The sequence below is a fragment of the Labeo rohita genome, chromosome 5 (genome assembly GCF_022985175.1).
Source record: "Labeo rohita strain BAU-BD-2019 chromosome 5, IGBB_LRoh.1.0, whole genome shotgun sequence".
In the NCBI taxonomy this organism is placed as follows: Eukaryota; Metazoa; Chordata; class Actinopteri; order Cypriniformes; family Cyprinidae; genus Labeo; species Labeo rohita.
Window position 1 is genome coordinate 42,766,519 of NC_066873.1, and position 11,799 is coordinate 42,778,317.

Here is an 11,799-nt window from a genome sequence, read left to right on the forward strand (position 1 = left end):
ATGAATGATTATTTTAGGTTCAAGTGTGTGTAAGGAACAGGAAGCAAGCAGAGTACAACTGTTTCTGAAGCATGCAGTGCTATCTGCTGTTAAAAACTAAGCTCAGAATCGATTTGAGAGTGAATCACGATGCATTCAGAAAATTTTATTTCAAAAAGTTATTTCAGTTAGTTGCAACATTTCGAACTTCTAGTTTTTTATAAATTTTAGGTTTTTCCTCTAAAACTTTTATTTTATTTCAAATAATGAAAATGAATTTTAATCTTATTTATATGCTGTTGTAGTTATTAATATTTTGAGTAAACTTTATGATTGTAAATTTATATAGATTTTAAATTTTAATTTTAGTTTAAGGTTAAGTGTGGTTGTGTTTTTTTATTAGTTTGTAAATGTATTTCTACTTCAATTTATTTTTATTGCAGTTTTAATCACTTTAGTACTTCAAATTTAACATATTTCAGTTTTTAAAGTTTTTTAAGTTTAGGTTTTCCATCTAATACTTTTATTTTATTTCACAATAAAATGAAAATGTAAATTTTTAATAGTTTTTTGTTTTGGTCAACGATAACAGCTCTACTAAGAACACATTGCACCAGAGATGAGAACCACTGAAACAACTGTGCATCTCTCGTAACACATCTTATATAGGATAATTTCAATGAGCAATTTAATAATAAATTGAGCTTCGCATTTCTGCTTTAAATCTGTCCAGAATGTATTATTTCCATTATTATGTCACTGAGACTTGACTCAACCTGGAACATTCCATTAAAACCCCTCTTTTTCTCCTCTAAGGGTCCTTTGATTGCAACGGCCTTTACTAATGGCTACCACTGAGGGCGTCCAATCAGAGTCCAGAATGGGAGGTGAAACTCACGCGCTTGTGAACCGTGAGCACCACTGATGACGTGACGTGCTTTTGGGACAAACCCCATTGGCGTCCGCGGTCCCTCCTGACTCCGCTCTGGAGTTTCCACCTTTTCTTTTTCTCTATTCTCTACTAACATCACTTTTTCGTTTTCCTCATCCCGTATTTTCTTCCTGAGTCATTTATGATATGCTGCCGTCTGTCTTTTGAAAGAAAAAAAATGAAGAAAAAAACATTGTCAAAACAATATTGTTTGATTGTACGCGCGGAAACACGCAAGGAATTTCGTTTCCCCGGATTTTTATTTTGACAAGTTTTTCTGCATTTCTTATGTATTTTTTGCTGACTGTGTTTTTATGTTTTTACTGTACTCATGCTGTAACGGATGATGTCGAGAAAGAAAGAGAAAGAGAGAGGAGCACGAAACTGGAAAAAAAGTTCAGGATTTGTTTGCTTTTAAAACGAATCTAAACAACACCGAACAAATACATGAGAATGAATCAAACGTAACAAAACAGGACAGGACAAAAATGTATATTTTGGTAGTTTTTACACAGCATTTGTAATGTTATTAAGAACATTCATTCGTAAGCTGAATCGGTTATTTTTTCCGTAAAATTGGTTTTACACAAGAAACAACGGGCCTCAGTCATGAATTTCCTGCTTGAATCTGCATTTTCAGATGTAAGAATATTTGAGACATTTTCACAGAAATCCGTTTTTGCTCATGTTGAGGCTCGTTGTTCGGCTTCTTTTTGTAGATACTGTACATATGCATGGATTTTGGGAGGGTTCAAGGGTTTGGATTGAACGATGGACTAGGGGCTTTGGGAGGGTTGAGGGTCCTTTACGATTTTTTAACATGCAAACATCTTTCTTCACATTGAATCTTGCATTTCTGAGACTAGTTTCATAACCAAGTTGGATCAGTGTTGGTCTTTGGTTGTGCTTCTCTCGCTTTCGACTCCACTTTATACTAAGATCAAAATTTTGATGCTCTTTAGCCTAAATTCTCCGAATTAAGCGGACCCTTTGGTCGCTTCGGTTTTGTATAAATCCTCACGCTTGTGAATTTTAAACCACGTTTTTGATGTTTGCTGTCACTTATGAGGCGTCAAACTACATCGCTGAAAAAACAGGTTGCGTTTTCATTTAAAGCAAAAGATTTGATCCCGTTTTTGGGAAACGGAAACGCGGTCTTGTTTCGCCTCATTTTCGAAGAGCACAGCTGCTGGGCTTCTCTTCATGCTGTTTTTGGAAATATATATTATATATATAATTTTTTGCGCAGTGTACTTTTATTGTAAATCTTTCCCTTTCTCCTTTATCGTTTTTGACGGTACAACGCTGTTTTTTGAAGAAATGAAGGACAAATTTACAAAGCAAAGGAGTCTGAGCGCTGTTACACCTGTCGTTGTGTGTTTGGATGTGCGTGTGTGAGTGTAAGTTGCGGCGACTGCTTAGACTGAAGTATGGATGTTCACGTAGCTAGTTTACATGCATTCAACTGCCACCTTTGAAACTGTCTCGTCTCTGCCAGTAACGGAGAGGAACGTCTCTGACATCACAGCTCTAATGGAGGCCTTCTGGGAAAATTACTTCACACTTGACTAACAATACACATCCAGAGTGTTTTTTTTTTTTTTTTTTTTTTTTTTTTTTTCAGCAACATCTGATTTCTACTTATTTGCATTCATTTTCAGTCTTCCATTTGACACGTGTAGCCTCTTTTTGGAGCAGTGGTCACATGACGACCGAAACTCCAGCTGACAGGGACGCCTCACAAAACTACTGCACGGCACACACTGTAACTATTTAACCAACAAAAAGCAATAAGTTATTTTTAAACTCAAGTAATAATGGACGCCGTTAGCGGTGGTACGAATACGACGGCGATTATGTGGCATTAAGAATTATTTTTCAGAAAAAAAGCTATATTTTTCAAGATCCGTTTTAACCCCTTGAAAGTTTCTCAGATTTTTACCGTACGTGATGTTAGCTGTTTGTTTTGGATGATTTGTTGAAGGGGATCAGCGGCGGAACTGGAAAGCATCAGTGGGCGGCGCTCCGTCCCATTGCTGTGGAGCTGCACGTCAACACTGTGACCTGATGCTCAAATACGCTGGTCCGCTGTCCCTTTACTGTATTTTTTTATTTTTCACCTCTGGAAATTTTCAAGTAAAAAGATCCTAATAAATTATTTTAAAACATTCCATTTCATGGCCTCTGTATTCATGATTTTCTTTGTGGTTCGTTGCATTTGCAGGGAGTATTTTGCCATGTTTTGGTCATATGCGGACTGGGCTGCACTCTTATGAATAACACACTTCGTAATCTAAATTTGAGTAGTAAATGCAAAAGCAAAGGAATAACAATAGATTATAAAATTATAATAAAGCAATAAGCCCCAAGAAGCGGAATGCCAAAATACCCCCTTAGCTGTTATAAATTCACTGTAAACCACGGCTTCACGGGGCTTATTGCTTTTATAAAATGGTTATTTCATATACGTAGTAAGGTTTTACAAAATAAAACAGAGCAAATAAATTGTAATGATATTAATACAAACATTATTCTTCCGTCAAACAATGTAGTTCCTCACAAACGGTTGTGGTTGCAACAAAGTGGTTGCCGAGCAACACACAGACATAAAAAAAGGTGTATGCTTGTAGAGTTATTTAAAACAGCTTCAAACGCGGCTCAACCAATCAAAATCAAGAAGCGTTTTATAAAATATAACAACTGATTTAAAAAAAAAACAAACAAAACTAAACAATATATATATATATATATATATATATATATATATATATAAGAATTATTACGATTAAATAATTCTAAAATTAAATCCATAGAAAATAACATTTTCATTACTTAATGTACATACACTACCGTTCAAAAGTTTGGGGTCAGTAAGACTTGTAATAGTCTTTAAAGAAGTCTCTTATGCTCATCAAGGCTGCATTTATTTGATTAAAAATATAGAAAAAAAACAGTAATATTGCAAAATATTTTTACAATATAAAATAATGCTTTTTATTTTAACATAATTTAAAATAGAATTTATTCCTGTGATGAAAAGCTGAATTTTTATCAGCTGTTACTCCAGTCTTAAGTGTCACATGATCCTTCAGAAATCATTCTAATATGCGGATTTATTATTAGAATGATCAATGTTGGATAATATCAACAGTTGTGCTGCCAAATATTTTTTGGAACCTGTGATTTTTTTTTCTTCAGGATTCTTTCATGAATAACAAGTTTAAAAAGTACAGTGTTTATTCAAAATATAAATATTTTATAACAATGTAAATTATTTATTATTAACTTTTAATAAACTTTTAATACATCCTTGGTGAATAAAAGTATTAATTTCTTAAAAAAAAAAAAAAAAAAAAGAAACAATAAAAATGTACTGACCCCAAACTTTTGAACGGTAGTGTATATAATGTACACTTTTCTTTTATCTCTGCTAGTTGACAAGGCAACATTTTTCATTTTGGTTTAGTTTAACCTGTACAGCTAAAGCTCAAATAAAAAAAATAAAAAACACTATACAGACATTTAAAAGCAGCAAAAACTAATATAAATCGGGGGGGGGAAAAAACTCCAACAATATTACTAAAGCTAACAAAAATTAAGGCGAGACACTGCAGGTGAATAGGATAAAAAATTAACTAATAGTTATCGCCTTACCCAGTTGATTGATTACACTGATAATTGCAAACATTTTTTTGTATTACAAGTTTTCTAAAATGTTAGGTTTAAATATGCAGATGAGGCATTATTTAATGAAATATGCACTAATCTGCATTAGTGCATATTTTATAATTCTACAATTCTAATACAAATTTATAAACTCTGGATGAAGTCAGTTTCAAAATTCTTGTTTCTTTTTTTTTTTTTTTTTTCATATTCCTAGTCAAAAGTTTTAGGGAATAAAATGTTGTATATAATCAAGCACAATTCATAAAAATGTAAAAATATGTATTGTAATTGAAATCTATTGACACAAATAGATAAAGTGCTATAAAAGAAACACTTTTTTTTTTTTTTTGGATGCTTTCTTTCCACTAGTCTGAAGAAACACTTTATGAAAACCCAAAAAGCCCAAAATCTCAAACTTGACAGGTGTGTGAAAACACTGTTTTTGCCTGCAATGTCTCCCCTTAAAATGAAAACAGAAAATATAAAAATAAATCTTAAATTATATTTAAAAAAAAAACTATATAGACATTTAAAAACTAATATAAATTGGGGGAAAACCCCTACAAAATTACAAAAACTAAAATTCAAATGAAAACCGAAAACTAAATTCTCAAAACAATTCAAAATATTAACAGAAACTATAATAGTATTTTAATAATACTAAAATAATATACTATCATTATTATTACTTTAGAATACTTGTAGTAAATAATTATCAATAAAATAGAACAAAAACGAAAAACAAAAACAAATCAAATAAATAAATAAATAAATAAATAAATAAATATATATATATATATATATATATATATCAGTAAAATATGTTCAGTAAAATCCTGAAAATGTTTTGTAGTACATTTTTATGGTGTTTGTGCTGTTAAAAATTTTCCATGCAAGATGTATATTATCATGAAAAATTGAAATGTTAGTAGATAGAATAGTTATGTAATCGAATAGACAAGGGATGTTTATACACATTTCACAGATGTTTGCAACGTTTAACCATTTAATAATCATTGCTCATGATGCTAACAGGATTCCAGCTTGCCTGTAAACAAACAAGTTAAAAGACATCCAAAATTTGATGACCAACCATCCAACACTTCTAGACATGGGAACAGACGTGGCTGACCTGCCCCCTCTTGCTGTTATGTTCATCTCTGTCCCTTAACACACACCTGATACCCTGCGACCCCAATACCACCCGATGGCCCCATGTCAAAGCGCACACACACGCATAAACACACACTGTTTCTCTGCATTTCACTCTATTATTAGTCTAGTTTGATGGGACCGTCCTGGTGTTATTTTACAGTTGTATATATTTGTTAAATTTTAAGTGAGATACTGAAAATCATAAAATGACACACACTTAAACTTTAGCGACTTGGAATCCATCCATGGGAAAGTGTTTCATCTCCCTGATCCCATTACTCGCGGGTTCTTCTTGCCCAAACACCCTCCCGCCCAAAATACTCTTCTTGATCTTGTTTCTTAACAGCGCTCACAGCTCTCATTGAGCCCTGGTGGATTTATTAATCTCTTTTAACCCATTTTTTAAGTTTTTCTACACATTTGGACATTTGTGTTATCGGAGTGTTCGCCTGCCATCATGGCGACGAGCGGCTCGCAGACGGACGTGAAGGGCTCTCTGAACGGGAGCATGGATTTGTATCACAGCTGGTTCGGTTCTACGACCCCACGACCTCCTCTACGAAACTACCTGCTCCTGACCATCCTCACCTGCTTCTGTCCGGCCTACCCTGTCAACATTTTAGCCCTGGTCTTCTCTGTAATGGTGAGTTAACAATTATATCCGTCTGGACTGCATTTACAAAAACTGGAAACCCTGTGATTTTATCTGCCTTTATATTAATGTCTATAATGAAAATACCTTAATATGTTTGCAGATACTTGTCTCTCCGAAAAACATTGCCACTTATTCTGGTTTGAAATGTGCGTGTAGTATCATAATGTCTGTTTTTGTTTTCGTCTGTGTGATTCCGCCCACTGCCAATTTACCCGATAGGATTTCGTCATCCGGGTTGCCAGTTGCCGGCAAATACAGCATTTAGCAGCCATGAGTGCCAGCAAACGAACTCTGTCAGAGACCACAGATTCTACCTGACCTAAAAAGCCTTGGCATCCATCTAAAAATCTTTATGACCAGAGTGTTAAAACTAATAAATCAACTCATCAACTTATAGTTTTATGCTTACACTTTCAATTGTCAATTGACCCTTCGCAGGGAGTTTGACTGATAGATGATCTAACCAGTCATAACACTGATCTGCCATTTTGTCTGACAAACAAATCAGACAGGAAAGTAGAATAACATCAGTGGCCTTGAACTTGAATTTATGTGTATCAACATCTTTCCACGGTTGAAACAAGATACCCTTTGATGTTCATTCATGTTTATTTCATGCTATAGCTAGTATAGATGATCGGATCACATGCCGCTTGAAATGAGGCATTACAGCGATCTTTCATGACACATGCCACAAAATGGTACTTATTGTTTGCATTTCTTAGAAAAATCGAAAAGGTACGACTGTGTTTCGTACCTAAAGTGATCTGGTCTTGTCTGTTGGCTCGGTGTCAGTTTCCTCCGTGATGTATTTTTCACTGTGTGAGAACATGATGTGTGGCATAAGAGTCGGACGTACCAACAGTAATAAAGGGGGGCGGGTCTTTGCATAGGGTCAATCGCACTTGTTTCTGTTGCTGTCCTCAATCTGGCAACCCACGTGAGCGTCAAGTCTGCAGAGGAGCGAGCAGGAGAAAAGACTCTCACCAGTATTTTGAATTTGGACTGCAGTATAGTGTTGCCAAGTGTGCGGTTTTCCCCCAGAGCTGGGATACTTTAAAGGGGTCATCGGATGCAAAGTTCACTTTTTCATGTTGTTTGAACCTTAATGTGTGTTGTCAGTGTATGTACAAATCTAAACTATAATGATAAAAATCCATGCAGTGGTTTTTAATTGATCTGTAAAAATAATATCCCCTTTTTCAAATCAAGCCATTCTCAGATGCCTGTCGTTGTGGCGTCACACCCACAGAGGCCGCTCCCACAATAGTTGATTGACATGAGCTCATACCTCAGATCAGCTGTAACAGTCCAAACTCCATTGTTTCGATGCTGGAGCAGGGATGTAAGTTAGACAAGAATATCTCAGATTGAGTGATTGAGGTGTTGTGTTGCTGGATGTAATAATGAACCCAGTGGTTGTCATTTACTCCCGACATCTGAGCCGCTGAAGATGCAGTGGATTAAGTGTGTTTGTGAAGGGAATGCGCCTCCCGATCTACATAAATGCGTCTATGTTCTCGCAAATCATTCGTGATCCAACTTCACTTATAGCAGAAGTGAGTATAATGTTTTTTTTTATGAATCTCAGCAATCACCTTTCCTAATAATGTGCTAGTTAGCAAGTTAAGCGGCTAAACGGGGCTAAATGCGGCTAAAGTAAACAGGCTTGTCACTCCACAGAGAGAAGAGAGGGGTGGGGCGAGCAGAGCTCATTAACATTTTAAGCAAACTCGACCAGAATTAAAAAAAAGTATATTATAGACTTTTCATTAAGACTCTGAAGAATCATATCAACTTGTGGAATATGGGCATCCGATGACCCCTTTAACACTGTTGCCGTGGGTTGTTTTTCATGACTGCAGGCTGAAACAACATCAGTAATGTGATATTTAGTCCCTGGAATATAAATTTTACAAGAGGAACCCTGACAAAAAACATGTATTTTACCACCCGTTTTTTATTATTAGAGGACCACCCACCAAAACATACTGGACTAGTTTTGAGTAACAACAGGGTGGTTTTGTTTTGAAAACCTGGCAACCTGCTGCAGTATGCATTTCAACACACAGACACAAAGAAATCACAAAGAGAAAGTGAAAAGCTTGTGGTTTTGTGTCTCTGTTATGTTAATTTGAATGTATCTTCTGTCTTTTATAGTCCAGAAACAGTTATGATCAGGGAGATTATGATGGTTCGGAGGCGTTTAGGGAAGATGGCGCTTTATGTGTCCATTGCCTCCATCATCATCGGCATCCTCATCATCACCATCTTCTGCGCTGTGCATTTCAGCATGGTAACATATTGTCACTCATAAGTCTTGTTAAAAAATGCAATTTGTGCCTAATATTTTATTTGAAATTATATATAAATGTAACATTCATAAATGTTTTCCAAAAAAAAAAATAAAAATCTAATAAATAATAAAATAAAAAATAAATAAATAAAATCATAATCTACATCATAAAATAATGAGAACTTCATTTTAAAACAAAAAAGGTAAAGGAAGTATAATTATTATTATTTGTTTATGCTATATAATCCATCGCTGGAATTCTTGTGAATGAATTCTTAAAAATTATGAATGAATTATTAAAAATAAAAAAAATGTGCTTGTAATGTTACCGGAACAGATCTGAAAACTATTTCTCTGATTTGACTCTTTGTGTCTCTGTTTGTTTAGAAGGAAGAGTAAGCTGACAGTATTTTTGCCTTGCTGTGCTCTGGGCGAAAGACGTCCACTGGGTCGCTCTGTCTGTCGAACTGAACAGAGATTTTAGTAATGAAACCATGAGCAGAACAGATCCAGGACATCAGCCCTCCCCCATGTGCAATCCAGCTCTGAAAGAACATGCTTATAGAAAAAAAGGTAGATGACTTGAAAAGTTATGCCATTTTTGTCAAGAAATTTTTACAGAAAATCACATTCAATATACGCACTCTTAAATCACTGAATATTATGCATCCATGCACATACTGAATATGTAAATAATTTTGTAACCCACACATGTCTATTCTTAAATGTCTGAAATGTATACGTTTTCAGGGTTGAATGTCACTGCAAAACTGATTAATCATGACCTTAACTAGTAAATATCATTACAGCACTGTTTACAGTCAAGTCTTAACAGCTCCTTTAAATTCTGTATAAAACTACTCATGAACATACTGAATATGTAAATATAACACATTTTTGGTGCTTAGTGTTTTCCTCTGGCAGTAGATCATTAAAATAAGAAAAGGGTCTTAATTTTTATAACTTTTGGAGTTTTTTTTTCCTTTTTAAATACTGATTCTATGTATTTGAGTTAAAATTATTTTTGTTTATTCATGTAGACTAGTCTATTGTGGAGATGTTTGTGTTGTTGAATGTTTTACAAATTGAAATTATGCTAATTGGGAATTAAATGTTTGAATAAACTTGTCCTAATTAAATAATAAACTTAATTTCTAAAGCACCATTCATGCAAAGCTGAAATATGTAATTTTCTTTTGCCACTACCACAATTGCACAAAACTGTAAAACTAATATTTTTCAACCAACAACTATGTGTGGAATAATAATAATAATAATAATAGTAGTAGTAATAATAATGCCAATTATGCAATCTGAACAACTTCCATGCATAAGATTCTGGAAATAAAATGGGTCTCACATTGACTTTAAAGTCAAAGTTGTTCTAGTGACAGTCCTAAACTTATGTAGGTCAGATAAGATCACTAACGGAAGTGGGAAATGACAGCGGTACATTGAGGCAAAAACTATTGCCCCTAATTTATTTTTCTCTCTCCCCTGACCCCCTTAATCTTCAGTCCAGAGAGCTGGTGTATTTGGAGATGTACCTCCAGCCCTCATTAGTGCTATATATAGTGTTGGGTCTCAATCCTGCGGTGGTGTCAGGGGCCTCTTGTTATCCCAGCGTGTTCAGGCCAGTGGGGTCACCTGACACAGGATAGCTGGTTCAGCACTGCTTGTGCTGAAAAACATAAGAATGTCTACACGCTCCTGGGAAACACTTCAGCCCGGTAAACAGGCTGAGGTACAAAAGTAGATAGATTATATGTTTTTACATTCTGGATTTATTGTTATTTGTTATGTGTTAAAGTTTTGTTTTTTAAAAAGACGCCACAGAACATGATATCACGACCGTTTAATATCCCGCTGTAAACGATTAGTGCCCCAGCTAACAGGGACAAAATGTTCCTAAGATAATATTTATCAAACATTCTAATAATGTTATTGATAGTAAATTATGTTCTCGTAATGTTGAGAGCACATGTTAGAACAACGTTCTTAGAACATCATTATGATGTTATCTGTAGGCCTAGCCTACTTAAATGTTGTAAGAAAACATTTTTAAAATAACTTTCTTGGAATGTCCTAATATGTTATTTTTTATTTGGATGTTTTCATAATGTTATTATGAAATGTTCTGAGTACACCTTATGATGTAAGTTGTACTCGAACTTTCTCATAACAATGAGAGAAAACATTCTCATAATAACATTTTCAGAACGCCTTTATGATGTTATAAATATTGGCGGAATGTTTTTAGAATGTTTGCATAAAATGTTATGAGAACAGTTTTAATGAAATGTTCTTAGTGTGTTATTTGTCAAAATCTTTTTTGGTATAGTGCTTTTCAGAGTACACATTCAAATCAGCTTTACAGAAAACTGTGATGTTATAATGTTTATAGCATCTTAGAATCTTCATGCCTTATAGTAGCATTTAGCAGATACCCAGCTAACAGGGAACATTCTCAGAACATTTGGTTAAGGTTCTAACATTACTTTTTAGAGTGTTTGCTCATCTGCAATACATCTATAGGATGTTTCCTATTAGATGTCTTTAAGATGTTTATGATTTAGAACGGATGCAAAACTGACATCTTACAGATGTCTGTTATCTGTTTGTACTTGGCAGATGTTTTCCAGATCAAGTGCTCTTTAACAGACATCCTGCAGATGTACGTGTCCTATCTGGGAATGGAACATTCCCTTAATGTTTTCTCTAGCATTCGCATAAAAGTGTTTTTAAAACACTCAATTGTACATTTTGAACTTTCAGATAACATTTGTGAAAGTACAGTTTCATAACATTAACTAAACATTCTTGTATCTTTAGCTGTTTTCTGACTTCCACATTTGGTCTGGTTGCATTTTCATTAGAATATGCATTTTTTGGATCTAAAAAAACTGGTGCTAGATGAAAGGTCAGCTTTTACCAGCTGCTGTCAGTGAATAACTACACCTTCGCCTTGAGGGCAGAGCAACATGAACTAGTTGAACAATCCCGGGGTCAAATGGCACGTTGTGATGAAGCAGGTGTTCTTTAGATGGAAAGACGAACGTTTCCTTTTCATCCTTCAGTAAACATACAGAAAGACACCTGAGAACTTTAGCCAGACCT

General features: G+C 34.6%; 2 protein-coding genes across 2 annotated transcripts in view; both read left to right on the forward strand.

Moving 5' to 3' along the window:
* Positions 1-2,525, forward strand: part of LOC127165586 (RNA-binding protein Musashi homolog 1) — a 37,297-nt gene extending 34,772 nt beyond the window's left edge. Inside the window, exon 14 of the mRNA XM_051110345.1 lies at positions 796-2,525. Coding sequence (XP_050966302.1) covers positions 796-837 — 42 coding nt within the window. The 3' untranslated portion in view covers positions 838-2,525. The remainder of the gene's footprint in view (positions 1-795) is intronic.
* A 3,357-nt stretch (positions 2,526-5,882) lies between these two features.
* LOC127165381 (transmembrane protein 233-like) lies at positions 5,883-10,755 on the forward strand. The gene is made up of 3 exons (XM_051109969.1): positions 5,883-6,374; positions 8,547-8,682; positions 9,070-10,755. The coding sequence occupies exons 1-3, from the start codon at positions 6,189-6,191 to the stop codon at positions 9,084-9,086; spliced, it is 339 nt and encodes a 112-aa protein (XP_050965926.1). The 5' UTR covers positions 5,883-6,188; the 3' UTR covers positions 9,087-10,755.
* Positions 10,756-11,799: the final 1,044 nt, after the last annotated feature.

What these genes read in the sequence shown, in the direction of transcription:
- LOC127165381 (XM_051109969.1), top strand. Translation starts at nt 6,189, where the DNA reads ATGGCGACGAGCGGCTCGCAGACGGACGTGAAGGGCTCTCTGAACGGG. An exon ending in CCCTGGTCTTCTCTGTAATG is followed by an intron (nt 6,375 to 8,546) that starts GTGAGTTAACAA and finishes TGTCTTTTATAG; the next exon opens with TCCAGAAACAGTTATGATCA.